This window comes from Arvicola amphibius, chromosome 8, assembly GCF_903992535.2.
Source record: "Arvicola amphibius chromosome 8, mArvAmp1.2, whole genome shotgun sequence".
In the NCBI taxonomy this organism is placed as follows: Eukaryota; Metazoa; Chordata; class Mammalia; order Rodentia; family Cricetidae; genus Arvicola; species Arvicola amphibius.
In genome coordinates this window covers 80,562,428-80,582,990 of record NC_052054.1, presented here as the reverse complement: position 1 = coordinate 80,582,990, position 20,563 = coordinate 80,562,428, and the positions used below count along the sequence as shown (strand labels likewise).

Sequence of the window (20,563 nt, the reverse complement as noted above, 5' to 3'; positions counted from 1 at the left end):
TCTCCAAAGGCATCTGGTCCCGGGAAAGGGAGACATGTGGTGGGTGAGAGACAGACACATGGATAGGTACACCATGCAGAGTGAGGATGGATGTTTATTTAGTGGGTTATGGAAGGGAAGGGGGTAGGGGGTAAGGAAAAAGGGAGAAGCACAAGTAAGAGCACAGAAGGCAGTGGTACCAAGGGTGATTTGAACTGGGGGTGGGATGGGGGGAGGATCAAAATGTTTCAGAGGAGAATTTTAGTATGTTGCCTAGAGATCATTCTTGTGATATTTTGCTGAAGAATGTGGCTGCTCTTTGCCCTTGTCTAAAAAATCTGCCAGAGGCTAAATTTTTGGATTAATTGCATTGCAGAGGAAATCTCAAAACAGTCTAGTATAGACTCTGCTGTGTGGTTACTCCCGTTGATTAATAATGAAAAGGGGTTCACTAAGCAAGTAAAACTACAAAATGTACAGATTGAAGAGAAAAGGGACACCAGGAAGTGGAATGGATCTAAACTGTGTTCAAAGAGATGCAAACAGATTAAGAAATCAAATAAAGGAAGTGGTGACCTCAGGGCAAGAACCCATTCAGATAAACTTCCAATTTGTGAAAAGGAATCAAACAACAGTTTAGGTCCAGGTTTGGCAGTGAACACCTTTAATCCCGTTACTCAGAAGGCAAAGGCTGGCAGATCTCTGAGTTTGAGATCAGCCAGGTCTACAGATGGAGTGTCAGGATAGCCAAGCTTAGGCAGTGAAGGAAACAATGGAAAGCAGAAAGCTGGTGAAGATGTAATTGAATGAGAGGGCCATGGTCCAGTCCCAGTAAGCAGCAGAACATGACAGTTTCGGTCATGTGGTTCTGGGTTTAGAGTCAAGGGTAGAAGAGAGGGCTATGGAATCTTGCTTTGCAAATAAGGAAAGCCACTGAGTCCAGGCACGTGGCAGGGTCCTTGCATGAGGACCTGAGAGGCCATTGTGTAAAGATGCTGTGAGGAGGAAGCGTGGAGTGTCTTGGAGAACCCAAAATATTGGAAATGCCGGAGTCGTGGGATTCCTGCGGAGGAAAGCTGCTAACAGGGAGAGGAGCCAGCCTGAGAGAAAGAAGTGTGTGTTGCAGTCAAGAGAGCAGAAGGGAGTTGAAGATCTGAAGAGCATTTTGACATCAGACATGGGGATGCAGAGTTTAGAATTTTCCTAGCTGGTTTTTGGCCTTGAATTGTTCCAGTATTTCCTCACTATTCTCCCATGCCTCCGTTTTGGAATGGTAATATATATGTACATATACATACATACATATGTATGTGTGTGCGTGTGTATGTGGGTAGAATGTTCCTATCCCAACTGCATGTTCCAACATAATTGACTGGGAGGTTTAAGATAAAATATAAATGCTTGGCTGATAGTGATAGTTAAGGCTTGTTACTAACTGACTCTTACACTAAAATTAACCCATATTTCTTGTCTATGCTTTGCCATGTGACTTATGGCTTGTTACCTCGTTTTCTATACATTCTGCTTCCTCGGCAGCTGGCTGGCATCTCCCTCACTGTCCCCTTCTTCATCTCAGCATCCTCAGTTTGATTGTCCTGTCTAACTTGCCTTGCTATAAGCAAATCATCTTATTAACCAATGAGAATAATACATATTCGCATGTACAGAAGGATTATTCCACAGCATATATCCTGTGCCATTATATGTTGGAAGTATGTAATTTGTTTTTTATTTTGATTTTATAGGGGATTACAGTTAAGAGATTGCATGAACCTCAGAAGAGACTTTGAACTTTGAAACATTGTTGATACTGCGACAGACTATGGGGACTTTTGAAGTTGGACTAAATGCATTTTGCATTATGTTATGACCACAATCCTGGGGGGCCAGAGAGTGTAATGTAGTAGTTTGAATAGGCATTGCCCCCATAGATGCATGTGTTTGAATGCTTGGCCCATAGGGAGTGGATGAGTGGCCTTGTTGGAGGAAGTGTGTCACTGTGGAGGTGAGATTTGAGGTCTCATATGCTCAAGGTATACCCAGCATGGGACATAATTGCTTCTGCAGCCTGCAGATCAAGATGTCGAACTCTCAGCTCCTTTTCCTGTACCATGTCTGTCTGCATGCTGCTATGGTAATGGACTAAACCTCTGAACTGTAAGCCAGCCCCAGATAAATATTTTCCTAAGTGTTTGCATGGTCATAGTGTCTCTTCACAGCAACAGAAGCCCCAACTAACACAGTGCATCATTATTTCTTTGACTTTGAAATGTAAAGACATGCATCATACACTTCCTGCCTAACTGCCTTAAACAGTTTCTGTGTCAACATTTTCAACTGATTTCAACATGAAATTATAAATTTCTTTCGTGATTTCTTCAAGACTTACTGATTAATCAGAAAGGGACTGTTCACTGGGGCCTCCTAGCTGTGGGAAAAGGGGCATCAAAGAGTAGAGATGGGAGCTAGCTACAGGCCCGCCAGTTTTCACATCCTACATCTCCACCCAGTCGTCTTTCGCTCGGCATCCGCCCTGTTGGTGTTTAATAGCCAATGTCATTTTACACGGTTCTTGACCTCTGTGGTTTTCTTCTTTTTCTCCTCTCTTCTTAGTCCTGCCTTGTGCTTTTTCTGCTCACAAAGAATACAGCTTGACTTCCTTTGTTGCATTCCTGTGCCTCAACCTCCTGAGAGATAGGAATGTGGTACATCAACTTATAGCCTACCCTTAGCAAAATCGCCGGATGCTTTTTGCCCATATAATTTTTACTCTTATCTATGCTCTCCTCCTCTACTCTCTCTGTTTCATGCCAACACTAACCACTGGACTTACTGTGTACTCTCCCCCGTCCACTTACGCCCATGCTAACTAACATGCTGGCATGCACACTACAACCAACATTCCTTTACTCCTTAAAATGATTAGTGCTTAAGGGGTGATCATTGTAGAACTGATTACTATTCTGTTTGCATAGTGTGTGTGCTCTTGGGTAGCGATTGTTGGTATAGAGAAGAGCTGAGGGAAAAGCCTGCTGTCCTGCACAGAGGGAAACAACTCTGCTGTGATGTAGTCCCTTCTGAATGTTGCAAACAGAAATGGATAGAAGACCTAATCTATCTATAGTAATAAAGAGCCACCGTTAGCAAACTGCATCCCTTAGCAAAAGCTCTTCCTCCTCCTCTTAAACTCCATAACATAAATCCTTAGACAATTACAGCATGATTAATAAAAACCCAGAGACATATATTGGGGTTTAACCTGAAGATCAAAAAAGCAAAACAGTCAGCCACTGGCTCTTACCCTACCTCAGCCTGAAATGGAGATTCTACCTCCAGGAATCTCAGAATGGACTGTGTGTGTTATGTGTCTCTCCCACCTTACATTCCTCTCTAAGGCTGGCATTAAAGATGTGCACCATTACTGCCTGATTTCTATGGCAGCTGGAATAAATTAAAGGTGTGTATCACCACTGCCTGATCTATAAGGCTGACCAGTGGGGGCTGTTTAACTCTCTGATCTTCAGGCAAGCTTTATTTATTAAAATACAAATGAAATATCACTACAGACAATAATTGCAGTCTCTGTGTACCCTCACCCATATGGCTCACCATCAGTCTTGACAATGTGTCTGCTTTTAATCTGTACTCTGAATAAAATTATCTTGCTATTTGTGAAAATCTGTGTGAGCCCTTATTTTCAGTTCTTTGGATAAAAACCTAAGAACCTGGAAATACTGACTCTGACTCTGACTAGGGAATCAGAAACCTAAACTGAAATGATGCTGGAAATGAAAAAAAATCATTAAGTCAATTAAAAAGTCAGTGAAAAGTCTTACTAATAGAACAGAACAGACCATGGGAAGGACAATGACCTATCTCTGCCCCTCCATCCAAAAGAGCTGAGACCCTCTCTAAGCCCCACCCTACTACTTCCTGTCTCTCTATCTGTCCTCAGTCCTCCAAAACCTCTATGGTTAATTTTGGCTATCCCTCTGATTGAAAGCAAACTTTATTGTCAGAATAAAGTTGATCACAACACCATGTCCTGAAAACAAGTTAGAGGAGCTGGTGCAAATAACACATTTCAAAACATACAAACATGCAAGGTCTCTGGGACATCATAGACCAAATCTATGAATTCTGAGCATAGATGAGAAATACTACATTTGAAAAGCATAGAAAATATTTTCAAAAAAATAATGGCAGGCAATTTCCCAAATCTTGAGAAAGAGGACCTGAACAAGCATAAGAGGCACACAGAACACCCCAAAGAGGCAGGGCCATAAAAGAACCCATGTCATAGTACAGTTAAAGTACTGTGCTGGATAGTCTTATGCCAGCTTGACACAGCTGGAGTCACTGGAAAGGAGGGGGCCTCAGTGGAGAAAATGCCTCCGTAGGACCCACCTGTAAGGCATTTTCTTAAGTAGTGATTTGTTGGGAATATTACGTTAAGGTGTGTTACTTTTGTTAATGGTGAATCTGTTTAACTCTGTGAAGCTGCGAGGCTTTGCCTGTCCTGAGTACCCGATGGTCTAATAAAGACCTGAACTGCCAATAGTGAGGTAGGAGAAAGGATAGGCGGGGCTGGCAGGTAGAGAGAGTACATAGAAGGAGAAATCTCGGAGTAGATTTTCCCAAGAAAGAGGGGGACATCAGGGGCCAGCTATCTAGCTACACAGAAATCCACAGAGTAAGAATAAGATTTACAGAAGTAAGAGAACAAGAAAAGCCCAGAGACAAAACTTAGATGGGATAATAAAAGAAAGTTGGCAAGAAACAAGCCAAGCTAAGACTGGACTTTTATAACTAAGAATAAGGCTCCGTGTATGATTCATTTGGGAGCTGGGTGGTGAGCCCCCCAAAAGAGTTCAAAGAGCTTAACATATTACGATAATGATTAATGGGGGAGGGCCCAGGCTATTGGCTTCAGATCCTGAGACCCCAACTCTTCCCTTCATCCAAGGCCATGGTTATCAGCTCCAAGGCCTCCGTGTGCTCAGTCTGTTCTTGAGACACCCTGTGTTCGCCTTGAACAGCATCATTTGGTTTCCTGCTGACTTCATCCCATTGTGTGATAGTTTCTGCTGGCTTTGTCCCTTTCCTTCCCTGAAAATAAAATGCTGGGCTTCTTAATCCACTTGCTTGGCATAAGACGCAGCTTATGAAGACCTCCTGAGTGCCTGGGTTCTGTCTTCTTTAGCTTTGATTGTTCGGGCCTTCCTTCTCAGGACTGTGTCACTGAAAAACGACTTTCAGCTCTGTTCAAACACGATACAGTGCTGACAAGATGCCTCAGTAAATAAAAACACGTGCTGCCAAGTCTGACAAATTGGGTTAGATCCCCAGAACCCACATGGTGAAAGAGTATCAACTTCTGCAAGATGTCCTCTGACTCCATGCTGTGTGTGTGTAAACACAAATACTTAATGTAAAAGCATTCAGAGTCTGTCTGCTTGCTGCTCTAAGAAACACACCTGTGGGCTGGAGCGATGGCTCAGCTGCTCTTCCAGAGGACCACGGTTCAATTCCAAGCACTGGAACTATGGTTCAGAACCAGTAATAACTCCAGTTCTAGAGGATCTGATATCCTCTTCTGGCAACTAAGGGCATTGCATATACATGGCATAAAACATATATGCACGCAAAATACCCATACCATAAAATAAATTAGAAAAAAACATACCCTGCCTTCCAAGATTTTGTGGAATATTATTTTAAGCTGTGCTACTTTGCCTGCCTAAAACACCTGATTGGTCTAATAAGGAGCTAAGTGGCCAATAGTGAGGCAGAAGAGAGAAATAGGTGGAGCTGGGTGGCAGAGAGAATAAATAGAAGGAGAAACCTGGGAAAGAAGATCTGGAAGCAAGAAGATCAAGGAACAAGAAAAGAAGAGGCCAGCCCACCCAGCCACAAAGCCAGACACGGAATAAGAAGGAAAGAAAAGATATACAGAAAGAGAGAAAGGTAAAAGCCAAGAGGCAAAAGGTAGATGGCTAGAAACAAGCCAAGTGAAGGCCAGGCGTTCATAAGAAACAATAAGCCTCCATGTGCTTTTATCTGGGAGCTGGGTGGAGACCCCAAAGAGCAAAGAGTCAAATGAGTCAAAGAGAAAAAAACTACAAAAGATGGACCCTATATTAGGGTAAGAGGGTGAGCAGGTATTTTTAAGCTAAAGGAATCAGGAAACAAGCATATATCTGTCTATAATCTGACAAAGACTTTAAACAAAACAGAGTCAGGGGGTCAGGGGAGAGTGTTAAAAAGTAGCTCTGGCCAGGCAGTGGTGACACTTAGGAGGCAGAGGCAGGTGGGTCTCTGTGAGTTCGAGGCCAGCCTGGTCTATAGAGTGAGCTTCAGGACAGGCTCCAAAGCTACACAGAGAAACCCTGTCTCAAAAAACAAACAAACAAATAAAAGTAGCTCCATTTTGATTGAGGGAACAAGCTATCCAGAAGACCTTACAATTTCAAACATGTTATACACCTATACAGCTGTGCTGAACTGCTTAGTAGATACCCTAATATATACTGGTAGCTACAAAATTACAGTTCAACCCTCACACAGTAGTCATGGGTGATTTCTACACCACACACACATCAATAGATCATCCCCACAAAACAAAGAGGGAGACAGCGCAGTTAAATGACATCACAGATTGGACAGAGTTAGACAACTGTAGAGTATTCCATCCAGAGATTGTTGGGCACAGCAGACTGTGGAACTGTCTTTCTCTTTGTTTAATTGTTTGTTTATTTTTTTTAGTTTTCAAGACAGTGTTTCTCTGTGTAGCCCTGGCTGTCCTGAAACTCATTCTGTAAACCAGGCTGGCCTTGAAATTACAGAGATCCTCCCGCCTCTGCCTGCCAAGTGCTCAGATTAATGGTGTGCACCATCACTGCCTGGCTAGAACTTTCTCTAAAAAGATCACAAAAACAGGAAACAAAACCAGAAAAATTGAAATAACTACTTGTATTCCATCTGATCTCAGTGGAACAAAGCTAGAAGTCACAAAAATTTAGAAATCTCATGAAAATTAAACAATTGATTTTTAAATTATTTACTGAAGAAATCAAGAAAGAAAATGTTGAGAATTCTAAATCTGGGGGATGTTAAAAGGTTCAGAGGGTAAAGGAGACCTGCGTTTATGTAAAGATGGACTAAGAGAACAGACTCTACATAGTTGTCATTCGATCCCAGAAACACACACACACACACGCACACGCACACGCTCACACACACCAAGGCACATATGCTCCCCCCATAGTAAGTACATATTTTTTTTAATTATATAATTAAATGAAAATGAAGTCACAACATAGCAAACCCCGTGGGTTACAATGAAAACAATCCCAGCAGAGAAGCCTACTGTTGCATCTACATTAAACATTCAGTTCTTGGCATGACTCATCAGTTAAGAGCACTGGCTTCTTCTGCAGAAGACCCAGGTTCAGTTCCAAGCACCACATGAAGACTCACAACATGGTGGCTTCAGTTCCAGGGGATCTGATGCCCTTTTCTGGCCTCTGCAGAACCCAAGCTTCTGAGTGGTGCACGGACACGCATGCGGTCAAAACACTCATATACACAAAGTAATATACAAATTTTTAAAACTCAGATTTCAATTAAGTAACTGATGTGCAGCAAGGCCTTGGGGAAAAATCTGATGCCCAGCAAGGCCTTGGGGGAAAAAAAGAACAAATGATACTCAAAAGTTGCAGACCTAAAGAAGTGATTAAGATCCAGATAGAAATGAATAAACTAGACCTGGAAGGACTGCAGCCGTGGCATGAAGAGCTGGTTCTTTGAGAAGATAAACAATGGGGTGAGTAGAAAAGCTCAGAATGTGTCCTGGCTAGTTCTATGTCAACTTGACTCAGCCTATAGTCATTTAAAAGAAGGGAACCTCATTTAAGAAAATGTCTCCATCTCAGGACATAGGGAAGCCTGTTAGGCATTTCTTAATTAGTGATGGATGGGGGAGGGCCCAGCCCATTATGGGTGGTGCCATCCCTGGGCTGGTGGTCCTGGGTTCTATAATAAAGCAAGAGGAGCAAGCCATGGCCTCTGCTTCAGGTCCTGCCTCCAGGTTACCGCCCTGCTTTATGTTCCTGTCCTGACTTCCTCCAGTGGTGAACAGTGAATTGTAAGCCAAATAAACCCTTTCCTCCCTTGGTCATGGTGTTTCATCACAGCAGTAGAAACCCTAAGTTAGAAAGCAAAGTCACTTGCCAATGTCAGGTTAAAAAAAAAAAAACCCAGGGAAAATGGCTGCCATGTCTATTAGCACCCCAAAGTGCATGCTGGCCTCCAGGATCGCTCAGCATCACAAGTACCTGTCACAGAGTCCATGCTGGCATCCTGGCTCCTCAGCTCTTCTCACTCTGCCCCCACCTAAACTCCAGCTCCCCAAGCTTCTCTTTCCTATATAACCCTACCATTTCAGCCATTCGCATCCTTGGTCCTCTCTCTCTCTGCAATCTCCTCTGCTACCTCCTCTCCTCTTCCTCTCTCAACACTCCCCCATCCCTAGTCTCAGGGCCCAGTTCTGGTAATCTCTAGTCTATTTCTCTCTCTCTTCCTGCTCCGGACTCTTCCAGATGCCTCTGGCTGTTTAAAAACCTTCCCCTCAATCATACCTTGGAACGATCATACCGTCATTTTACACAGCCACCAAGCCTGAGGACCTGAGTGTGATCCCGGGAACCCGTATGGTAACAGGAGAGAAGCGACTTCTTTGAAAGATGTCCTCTGCACACACACCACCCAACCTGCGGACACACTAAGGAAAAAGGCTAAGACGATGCGCAAGATTGACTAGCCCTTATCCAAACTGGAAGAGAAGACCCAACACAACATAGTAGAGATAAAAAGGGGAATAACACAACAGATACTAACAAAATTCAGAAAAAAAAATTATAAAGACATGCCTTAAAACTGTTATCACTCTAGATTGGAAAATCCAAATGAAATGGAGTATATGCACTGAAGCTAAACCAAGGCAAGATGTGTAACTTATAACACAATGAGATTGAAGCAGTAATGAGAACTCTCCCAGTCCAAAATGTCCAGGTCAGCAGGGTCTGCTGCTGAATTCTACCAAGCCTTTAAAGAACTAAGATTGATGAATCTCAGTTATTTCATAAAGTAGAGAAGGAGAATTCAATGTGTGAAGCCAGTATTACCCTGATACTAAAGTCAGACAAAGACACAACATGAAAAGGAAATTACAGGCTGGTCTCACTGACGAACATAGACAGAAAGATGTTCACTAAAGTCGTTGTGGACTGAATTCAAGAATGCACCAGGCTGATGTTGTTCTAGAGATGCAGATGTGAATCAACATATGTAAATCACTGAATATCAACGCGGACTCGAAGGCAGAATTCACATGCACATCGGCAGGAAAGGCTTCTGTTAAAACCCAATGTCTTGGGACTGGAGAGATTGCTCAGTGGTTAAGAGCACCGGCTGCTCTTCCAGAGGTCCTGAGTTCAATTCCCAGCAACCGTATGGTGGCTCACAACCATCTGTACTGAGATCTGGCGCCCTCTTCTGGCGTGTGTGCATACATGCAGGCAGAATATTGTATACATAATAAATAAATCTTAAAAAAAAACCAATGTCTTTTCATGACAAAAACCTCTGAAAAGTCGAGAAATGGAGCGACCATATCTCAATAGTATATATATTATACATATATACATATATAACATATTGTATATGTTTGAGACAAACATACAGCCAACCTCACCCTTAGTACAGAAAAACAAAGCATTTCCGCTGAGATCAAAGATAAGACAAGCAGGTCCCCTCTCACCTCTTTAACTTCGCACGTGAAGTCTTAGAGCAGGCAAGAGAGGAAAATAGAGTGGATACAAACAGAAGAGGAAGAAACCTAGTGCCTTTACTTCCAGGTGATGTGATTCTGCACATTAGGGACCATAAAGACTCCACCAGGAAACTCTTGGAGATGATAAACACTTTCAAAAGTAGCAGGATACAAAAGCCAGCACACAAAAATCAGTAACTTTCATAGATAGATAGATAGATAGATAGATAGATAGATATCAATAAAAGACATACTGAGAAAAAAAATACAGGGTGATGATTATATTCAAAATCGGCTCAAGACTGATAAAATATCTTGGCATAAACTTAACCAAGGAAGTGAAAGTTGTCTGCATACAAGCTTTAAAACACTGGAAGAAAGAAATTGAGGAAGACAGTAGAAAATGGAAAGACTTAGCATGCTCAGGGATTCAAAGAACAAATATGGAGAAAAAAGGCTCTTACTGATCTACAGAGTCAATGCACACATCATCAGATTCCTGTACTATTCTCCACAGAAAAAGAAAAGGCCACCTTAAAAGTCAAATGGAGCCGGGCAGTGGTGGCGCACAACTTTAATCCCAGCACTTGGGAGGCAGAGGCAGGTGGATCTCTGTGAGTTTGAGGCCAGTCTGGTCAACAAAACGAGATCCAGAACAGCCAGGGCTACACAGAGAAAACTTATCTTGGAAAAAAAACTCAAATGGAAATGTAAAAGACAAAGAAAATCTGAGAACTAGTGATAACGCAGGAGGTGTCACTATCCCTGACCTCAGATATATACTACAGAGCCGCAGTGACAACCGCAGCATGGTACCATCAGCCAAACCGACATGGGGAGTGGTGAGACGGAACAGGCCACCTGGATAGACGCTCCCACGGCTATAGCCACTGCGTCTTTAATAAAGACGTCCAAAGTACACATTGGAGAAAGACAGCCTCTTCAACTGAGGTATTTTCTTGACTAATTATTGATGAAGGTGGGCCGAGCTCCCTGTGGGTGATGCCACCCTGAAACAGGTAGTCCCAAGGGTGTATAAGAAAGCAGGCTGAGCAAGCTATGGGAAGCAAGTCATAAACTACTGCTCGCCCATGGTCTCTGCTTTAGTTCCTGCCCTGACCTTCTTTCATGATAGACTGTGAACCAACTCTAAGGTGAAATAAACCCTTTCCTCCCCAGGTTGCTTTTTGTCGCGGTCTTTATCGTTGCAATAGAAAGTAAATTAGGATGAAGGGGTTGCCCACTGAATTTGGACTCTCTTGTTTTTTTTTTAACGTTGTTCAAGGTTGAAGCCAATATTGAGCCTGGACCTTTCACGGACAGGTTTTCCAACAGGGCTGCATTCACTTAGGGTGATGATTGAACAAGATAATGCTAACTAGAGCTAGCCACCAGCTCTAACAATGGAAAGCCTGCCACCTCAGAACAAATCCTCAATGGGTTCTATGTGATACTAGGAAAATAAGGGGAAAACAAACTTGATGCCTGATGTTTGGGTGGAAGTGTCACCCTAGCCCCTGGCATCCATATATGCAGAGTCTGGAATGTTTGGGAAGATGTTCCATCCCAAGTCCCCGCCCCTGGGAGTTGTCTCAGCCCAGACTCCACCTTTGAGAAAGCCCACCAAATGATGACCCCTCCCCAGAGGTGCTCAAGACCACTTCCACCGGCTATTTAAATTGTACCCCAGAGAACAAACACATCGTTTTTCAGGTCTTCCTTCCCCGACTCCTCTCTAGGGGGCGGATGGATGGCCACCTGGGAGCAATGGTATCCATTAAACCTGGGCTTTTTCCAGTTCGGTTTGATTTGGTCTGATTTGGATGAGCATCAGCGGAGAGGTTCATGGGGTGCAGAAACTTTTCACCTACATCACCCCCTTTACCGTGGCTACTCAATGGGTCCTTCCAAGTGAGGACCCCCCCCACCCCAGCAACCCACCTAGAGTGATGTGAGAGACAGTCTGCTCTCAAGGCTGTGGATTTTCCAGGGAAATGGTCTGCTCACAGTTTCCCACGTCGCAATCACCAAGAGCAAGGTGGAGCATGAGTGTCCTGAGAGTCAGGCCACTTGTGGTGGCGTCTGCCCTGCCCTGATTTCATCACAATCTCTCCTCTTGGCCTGCTCAGTGATGTCCTCAGCTACTCTCCTGTGCATGTGAGGGATCCTGAGTTCTGCCCTATCCTGCCATATCATTGCCCATAAAGAGACACTGACTTTGCTGGAGTTCTGTCGGGATTTCGAGACTCCCTCCCTCTGAACCACGTGGTACCTGGCACTTGGGTCAGTCTTGTGGAGTTTGGAGGGCTGTTGAATGAGTGGGCTGTGCGCTGGGAGACTTGGATATCTGAGCACCTTGGATTTGGCCCATCCTACCCAGCACAAGTTGCCCTCACGTCATGGAGGAGACACCAACAGCCGTGACCCAACTGCTGCCAAAATCTAAAAAATCAAAATATCACTCACTTCTTTCCGTGATCTTTGTTTTCCTACTCACCCTCTCATTGGCCTTCTTTGTCTACACTTTCCTGATCCTGGGAAAACAGAAGCCAAAGTATATTCTAGCCGAGGAGAGCATAACAGTTAGAGAAGTGGACCACCTGAAAATAGTGAACGTGTCCAGGATGTGGTATTATCAGTCGAAACTACTAGTGCCCAGTAGTGAAAACATAGCCATACAGACGCCTTGGTTGGCTCCCATCGTGTGGGACGGGACTTTCCAAATTCAAATCCTGAGCCAGCAATTCCGGCTCCAGAATGTCTCCATTGGGTTAGTCGTGTTTGCCACCGGAGAATATGTAGCCTTCCTAAAAGTGTTCCTGCAGACCGCGGAGACATACTTCATGGAGGGACACAGGGTGAAGTACTACATTTTCACTGATCAGCCAGCTAGCGTGCCACTCCTGAGAACCTCTAAGGGGAGGCAGATGGTAATTCTGGAAGCCCAGGCTTCTGCGCATCCCCTGAACACCCACATCTACAGAATGGAGGTGATCAGCCATTTCTCCCAGCAGCGCTTTGCGAAGGAGGTGGATTACCTGGTCTGTGCGCACGTGAACATGGTTTTCTGCAACAGCGTTGGCGTGGAGATCCTGTCCTCCTTGTTTGGGACACTGCACCCTCTGTTCTTTGGATTGCCAAGACAACTGTTGGCCTATGAAAGGCAACCTCAGTCACAAGCCTACATTTCTGAGGACGAGGGAGATTTTTACTACTCGGGGGCCTTCTTTGGGGGAAAGGTACTGGAGGTTTACAGGCTCACCAAGTTGTGTTACCAGGCGATGATGCTGGACCAAGCTGCTCACATCCAGGTCATGCGGCATGATGAAAGCTATTTGAACAAGTATCTCCTTTACAACAAACCCACCAAGGTCCTCTCTCCTGAGTACATGTGGAATAAGGAACTTCTGAACAGACAACGTTTTCAAGAAGAGTTGATAAACGGGGAAATGTTTGTAAGAATCAGCAAATATCCCTGGACTTACACTCACCAAGACTTCCAGGGAGATCCCGAACAGGGTCAGTGACAAGGATGTTCAATCTGCTAACATACTGTCTGAGAGCAGAAGCAATTTTTTTTTAATTTTTCAGTTTTTTGAGACAGGGCTTCTCTGTGTAGCCCTGGCTGATGTCCTGGAACTCAGTTTGCAGACCAGGCTGGCCTTGACCTCACAAAGATATGCATGCCTCTGCCTCCCGAGTGCAGAGAGTCAAGGTGTGCACCACCACCACCCAGCTCAGAACCAGTTTTTTTCTAGTGTGAGCACAGGCTTCGCATTTCCAATTGGTTGAAAAGGATGCTCAGAAATAATTGCATCTGCACCCACCTGGTGTGGTTTGCTTTCCCTTGCTGTGATAAAATGCTGACCTAAACCTAGTTGGGGTGAAAGGGTTTGTGCGGCTTACAGGATATAATACTCCATCACCGAGGGAAGCCAGGGCAGGAACTCAGGCAGGAGAGACCATGGAGGAACGCAGCTTGCGAGATTGCTCCCATTGGCTTGTTCGGTTTCCTGTCTCACCTAGCCTAGAACTACTTGCCCAGGTGCCACCACCCACAGTGGTCTGGGCCCTCCCACATATTAACTGACGAGACAATTTCTCCTGGTGGGGAAAAGTCTGACGGATACAGTTCCTCAGCTGAGGTCCCCTCTTCCTATGGGAAGTTTTTTTTTTTTTTTTTTTTTTTTTTTTTTTTTTTTTTTTTTTTTTTTTTTTTTTTTTGTCTTTGGAAACATATTTTTCTTTTTTTTTTTCTCATGGTTTATTATTTTTTTATATTTAAAAATTTCCATCTCCTTCCCTCCTCCTCCCCCCTCCCTCCCCTCCTTCTCCCCCTTCTCTCCCCTCCTTCTCCCCCTTCCCTCCCCTCCCCTCCACCCATACCTCCCCTCCCTCCCTCTCAAGGCCAAGGAGCCATCAGGGTTCCCCACTCTATGCTAAGACCAAGGTCCTCCCAACTCCCCCCAGGTCCAGGAAGGTGATCGACCAAGCTGAGAAGGCTCCCACAGAGCCCGTCCATGAAGAACAATCAGAGCCCAGAGCCATTGTCCTTTGCTTCTCAGTCAGCCCCCGCTGTTGGCCACACTCAGAGAGACGGGTTTGGTCGCATGATCCATCAGTCCCATTCCAACTGGAGTTGGTGATCTCCCATTAGTTCTGTCCCACCGTCTCCATGAGTGAACGCACCCCTCTCGTTCCTGACTTTCTCCCTCATGTTCTCGCTCCTTCTGCTCCTCATCGGGACCTTGGGAGCTCAGTCCAGTGCTCCAATGTGGGGCTCAGTCACCTTCCCCATCTGTCGCCAGCTGGAGGTTCCCTCACGGTCCTCACTTTCTTTCTCATGTTCTCTCTCCTTCTGCTCCTCATCAGGACCTTGGGAGCTCAGTCCGGTGCTCCAAGGTGGGGCTCTGTCATTTTCTTCATCTATCATCAGGTGGAGGTTCTATGGTGATATGCAAGAAATTCATCAGTATGGCTATAGGAACTGGCCTTTTCAGGCTCCCTCTCCTCAGCTGCCCAAGGAACTAACTGGGGGCGTCTCCCTGGAAACCTGGGAACCCCTCTAGGGTCAAGTCTCTTGACAACCCTCAGGTAGCTCCTTAAATTAAGATATATGCTTCCCTGCTCTCATATCCACCCTTCCTATATCCCAAGCACCCCATTCCTCCGAGCTCCCCCCGCTCTCCCCTTCACACTTTTCTCTCCCCATCTTCCCTTGACCCAGTCTTGCCCAACCCTCAAGTTCCCAATTTTGCCTGGCGATCGTGTCTACTTCCAATATCCAGGAGGATTACTATATCTTTTTTGGGAGTTCACCTTCTTATTATCTTCTCAAGGATCCCAAACTTATAGGCTCGATGTCCTTTAATCATGGCTAGAAACCGAATATGAGTGAGTACATCCCATGTTCATCTTTATGGGTCTGGGTTACCTCACTCAGAATAGTGTTTTCTATTTCCATCCATTTGCCTGCAAAATTCAAGATGTCATTGTTTTTTGCCGCTGAGTAGTATTCTAGCATGTATATATTCCACAGTTTCTTCATCCATTCTTCCACTGAAGGGCATCTAGGCTGTCTCCAGGATCTGGCTATTACAAATAATGCTGCTATGAACATAGATGAGCATATGCTTTTGTTGTATGATTGGGCATCTCTTGGGTAGATTCCCAATAGTGGAATTGCTGGGTCCTGGGGTAGGTTGATCCCGAATTTCCTGAGAAACCGCCACACTGCTTTCCAAAGTGGTTGCACAAGTTTGCATTCCCACCAGCAATGGATGAGTGTGCCCCTTACCCCACAACCTCTCCAGCAAAGGTTATTATTGGTGTTTTGGATTTTAGCCAATCTGACAGGTGTAAGATGATATCTCAAAGTTGTTTTGATTTGCATTTCCCTGATAGCTAGGGAGGTTGAGCATGATCTTAAGTGACTTTTGGCCATTCGAACTTCTTCTGTTGAGAATTCTCTGTTCAGTTCAGCGCCCCATTTTTTAATTGGGTTAATTGGCATTTTACCGTCTAGTCTCTTGAGTTCCTTATATATTTTAGAGATCAGACCTTTGTCAGTTGCAGGGTTGGTGAAGATCTTTTCCCAGTCAGTAGGCTGCCTTTGTGTCTTAGTGACAATGTCTTTTGCTTTACAGAAGCTGCTCAACTTCAGGAGGTCCCATTTATTCAATGTTGCCCTTAAAGTCTGTGCAGCTGGGGTTATGCATAGGAAATTCCTATGGGAAGTTGACGGCTGAAGCTATGACACCACTCTCAATGTCAGCGTTATCGGACACAAAGGTACCCCCACCCCCAACACACACTTAGGCGGGCTGATTTCTTAGGTTAGGCCCACTTGGCCTTCTCTTCCTTAGCAGCCCTTCAGGCTGAACGAGGCCGGTTGGTATCGTCTTGTCCTGGTGAGCAGAGTATCATAGACAACACCTTTCCAGAAGACAGGAGGTCTAGTCACACATCTGCCTTTCACAGCAACTGTCACACAGCCTGCTTTGATCTCTGGCCAACGTGAGCTGTACGCCAAACCACTTCCTCTTCAAATTCTTTGGTTGGTTGGTCTTTGTTTTTGGTTTTGGTTTTTATGGTTTTTTCAAAACAGGGTTTCTCTGTGTAGCCCTGGCTGTCCTGGAACTGGCTCTGCAGACCAGACTGGCCTCAAACTCACAGACATCCACCTGCCTCTGTGCCCCAAGTGCTGGGATTAAAGACAGTGCCACCAGCGCCCGGCCCTCTCCAAACCCTTCGTGTCGGTGGAAGAGCTCCCTTGAATGCTTGCTCAGAAGTGATGTGATGTCAGACCAAGACCCTCTTTCCTCATGCCTGGCTTCTGTCCATCTCAAAACACAGTCAGTTTTTGACTGACAGCAGTGAGTGTTCCTACTGATGGATAGCTCGTAGCCCCTGGGTTTAGCTTCATGATTCACCGAGTAGTTGAAGATGATTTCCCGAGAACAGAAAGCCTTTGCCTCTCTTTTACTTAGAGATCCTTTCTGTGCTCTCTAGCAGTGGTAGTTATTGCAGAAACCTTAGATTTCTGAGGCTCTGTTTTAGTTCTTTCTCTTTCTTTTCTCTATACGGTGCAGAGGGGCAGAGGGTTACCCCATAGCAGCCTTTGGCTTCCTTCTGTGCATGTAAAATGTCTTAGTTGCTGGAACCTTCTATTTTGAGGCTCCAAATTTAAGATTTGGTTTTGTTGTTGCTTGATACAAGGTCTCACAGTGTAGGCCTGGAACTTGCTAAGTAGACCAGGCTGGCCTTGAACCCAGAGAGATCCTCCTACCTCTGCCTACTGAGCACTGGGATTAAAGGTGTGCACCACCGTGTTCAGGCTTGTAGGCTGTCCACTGTTCTAGAGGTGGTGGGACCTGGGAGAATGGCGCCAATGAATGAGGAGGACTGCAGTCGTATACACTAGCCAGCTGTATTCCAAGCATCAGACAGTTTATACTCTGAGGGTCAGGGAGACTCGCGTGAGTAAAGGGCATGAACTTAAGGGCAAGCTGCACATGACAAAACATGTTTCTCCACGGAGGCATAATATAACAATAGCCAGGTGTAATGAATAATCGGAAGTAAACTCACTCCTGTCCACTACACCTGGGAGGAGCATAAAAGCATCGTCCAAGAACAGTTCCACGTTCTGAAGAAACTGAGGTCACAAGATTCTTGTCTTGTTTTCTTGGGATTTTCACGCACACACATTCAGGAATCTCTTTACATGACTCTATTATTGGATAGTGTTCCAACAATTATATATATATATATATGTATATATATATGTATATGTATATACATATATATATGTATAAACACATTTCATGTCAATACTGAGAAGCTGTTTTTACAACAAAAACAATTCAGCAAAACGTTGTCTCCAGAATGGAAAGTGAAAATATACTAGTAGTGTTCCCAAGGGCCCCGTGACCAGTCACAGCAGCAGAGCAGGCCCTGAGGCTCACACCATCCCCTTTCCATCCCATCATTTGAGTCTCAGCTATGACGTCATGGCTGTCCTAGGACTGGCTCCTCAGTGGCCGCCACCTTCCGTCTCAGCAGGGGCCATCTCTGCCCTTACAGTTCAACTGGAAGAAGGCAGATGTGCACTTTGTGCCATTTCCATTTTCGTGTTGGGTCTTCCGTGGCGTTACACTCCTGCAGGGAGCCTGTGAAGCCTGGTGGGCTCCCAGCGGTAGTCTGTTTGCTGCTAGAAAGTGTAGGTCCTTCCTACAACACTTTCCCAGCATGTGTTCAATCCCTGGTAGCACAGAGAGAAAAAAAGCTGCACTCCCTGTTTAAAATGAGTGTGAGCTGTACAAACGTGACTTACCTTTATCATGCTTCTCACCCGGCTAACGTTCTGTATGTCATTGCCTATGAGGCCAAAGTCATGTTGAAGTCTCAGGGACAGGAGAGTTAGGAGGTGGGTCAAGGAGCTATGTCTGCCCTTCTAAGATGATTGAGAAGTCCTCCCATAAGCCCAGCATCTATCAGTGAAGGCGCCCCAATCCTCATTATCTTTCTATCACTTTGACAAAATACCTGGAAAAACCAACTTCTTTCGGCTCATAGTCTCGGGGGTTTTGGCCCGTCGTTACTTGGCCTTGTTGCTTCAGGCCTGTGGCCCATGGTGGAGGGGGAGCCTCTCAAATGCTAGCCAACAGAACGCAAAGACCAAGAGAGAGGGGGCAAGGCTATGGGGACAAAATTATCCTTCAAGGGAACTTCATCCCCAATGGCCTGCTTCTTCCCACTAGGCCCTGTTTCCTAAAATAATAGCCCACTCTGTTGTGAATCTGTCACGAGCACCAAAGCCTTCAGAATCCAGTTATTTTACAACCTTTGACCTTTGCAGCTTTGGAGACCAAGCCTGCAACACACAAGTTTTGTTGGGGTGGCATAAGGCGGGGTAAAGTGGGGTATTTTGGATATGGACTCTAATGCCCATCTTTCTGTCTTCCAGGGTTCCAGGGTAACAAGATGGATAAGCTATGCTGAGTCCATTTGGAACCAAGCTGCTGATGGAGAGGAATCTTTGCAGTGACGCTTCTTCCTGCTTTGTTGTGTTTTAATAATAAAAAAAAAACAGCTAAAACCAGTCTTTATCACAGCAATTCTAATAAATTAGCCGTGGCTCTGCCCTTGGTATCCAGGGTCTGTATGTTGTGTGGAGGATGTGCACTGTCCGGCCAGGGATCTGGAGAGATGCTGAAAGGTGGCATGTGTGGTTGAACTGAGCATAGGGTTGGAGTCAAAGCCAGGATGACTCTCAGCATGATGATATACATAATAGTCACGTGGCATTTACATTCAATAACAACACATATTTTGACAGTATTTTCCCATTGTTACCTGCTTCTTTCATGACTCCCCAGAGCCGATGTCATCCCCTCAAGTCTTTCTACCTTTCTGTGGTGTGTGTGTGTGTGTGTGTGTGTGTGTGTGCATGTGCTTGTGTGTGGTATATATGTGTGTTTATAATAGCAAGGTTCTACATATGAGCTTGCACGTTCAGCATTTGTCTTTCTGATTCTGGTTTATAAATTGATACACACACAATAGACTTCTGCATAACCATAGAGAAGAAAATGATCTCACTTGCAGGGAAAAGGGTAAAACTAGAAATCATGCTGGAACTGTCCAGGGCTGTTCACTCATTTGTAAAGTAGGCTTCTGCATTTTAATCTTTATTATGTTTTAATTTATTTATTTTATGTGTATGGGTTTTCCCTGTATGTACGTCTGGGCACCTTTTGCATGCTGCATGCCCTTGGAGGATGGAAGAGGGCATCAGGTTCCCCAGAAGTGGAGTTACAGATGTTTGTGAGTTGCCAAGTGGGTGCTGGGAATCAAACCTGGGTCCTCTGAAGATCAGTCAGTGCTCTTAACCATTAATCCGTCTCTCCAACTCCACAAAGTGGGGTTTTTAAGAATATTGTTTTTAGGAGACAGGGTCCTGTGTAGCTCAGGCTGTCCTCAAACTTGCTTTGTGTCTGAGGATGACTTTGAACTTTCCATCCTCCTGTCTCCACCTCCCTAGGGCTGATTGCTCAGGTGAAGCCACCAGAGCCGTTTTATGCAGTGCTGAAGATCAGGCCCAGGGTCATGTACATGCTAGGCAAGCACTCTTTCCACATAACTGCACATCTAGCCCAAGAGTTAAATAACAAACATGTGAAACCAGACTTTACCAGTTCCGAAATGTAGAAGTAATATGAACGGTGAGTGGCCACAGGCAGGGAAAGGGCTTTTATTTCTCCGCAGGCCATCCCGCAATTCAGGGGGTTCTGGAGATGACCTAGGTCAGCTTATCTCAAGGCCTTTCTGTCTGGTGGCATTTGCCATTGTCTGCTACTTCCTGAGGAGGCCCACTCATCCGCATAGCTCAGCATCGTGGTGGCAGCTTCTGCAAAGGTGGAGGAGGACGTGTAGGGCTGACACTTACCCAGCCACAAGAGTACAAGTCTAGTCCTGGCTGGCCTGGAACTCACTATCAGAATAGTGAGTTTAGGTGCTGAGAAGAGTGCGAACCTGGCGATCGGTGTTGGTGGTAACAGTAATTCCGGCCCCCCTGGAATCTGCCATCTTGAACTGTCCCCAAGAACCACCCTCCTGCAAAGAGCAACAGGGCTATAAATAAGCATTAGGCAATCCTGAGGCTGAGCTGCTGGGCTCTCACTCTTTTGCTCTTTGATGTCCTTTCCCTCCATACCTCCCTTCCCTGGTACACCTTGTCTAACCAGTCAA

The 20,563-nt window shown here is 45.1% G+C and overlaps 1 protein-coding gene across 1 annotated transcript; it reads left to right on the top strand.

Moving 5' to 3' along the window:
- The first annotated feature begins 12,393 nt into the window (after positions 1 to 12,393).
- LOC119821887 (histo-blood group ABO system transferase-like) lies at positions 12,394 to 13,338 on the top strand. Its single transcript, XM_038340989.1, has one exon. It carries the CDS (start codon positions 12,436 to 12,438, stop codon positions 13,336 to 13,338), a length of 903 nt encoding a protein of 300 aa, XP_038196917.1. The 5' UTR covers positions 12,394 to 12,435.
- Positions 13,339 to 20,563: the final 7,225 nt, after the last annotated feature.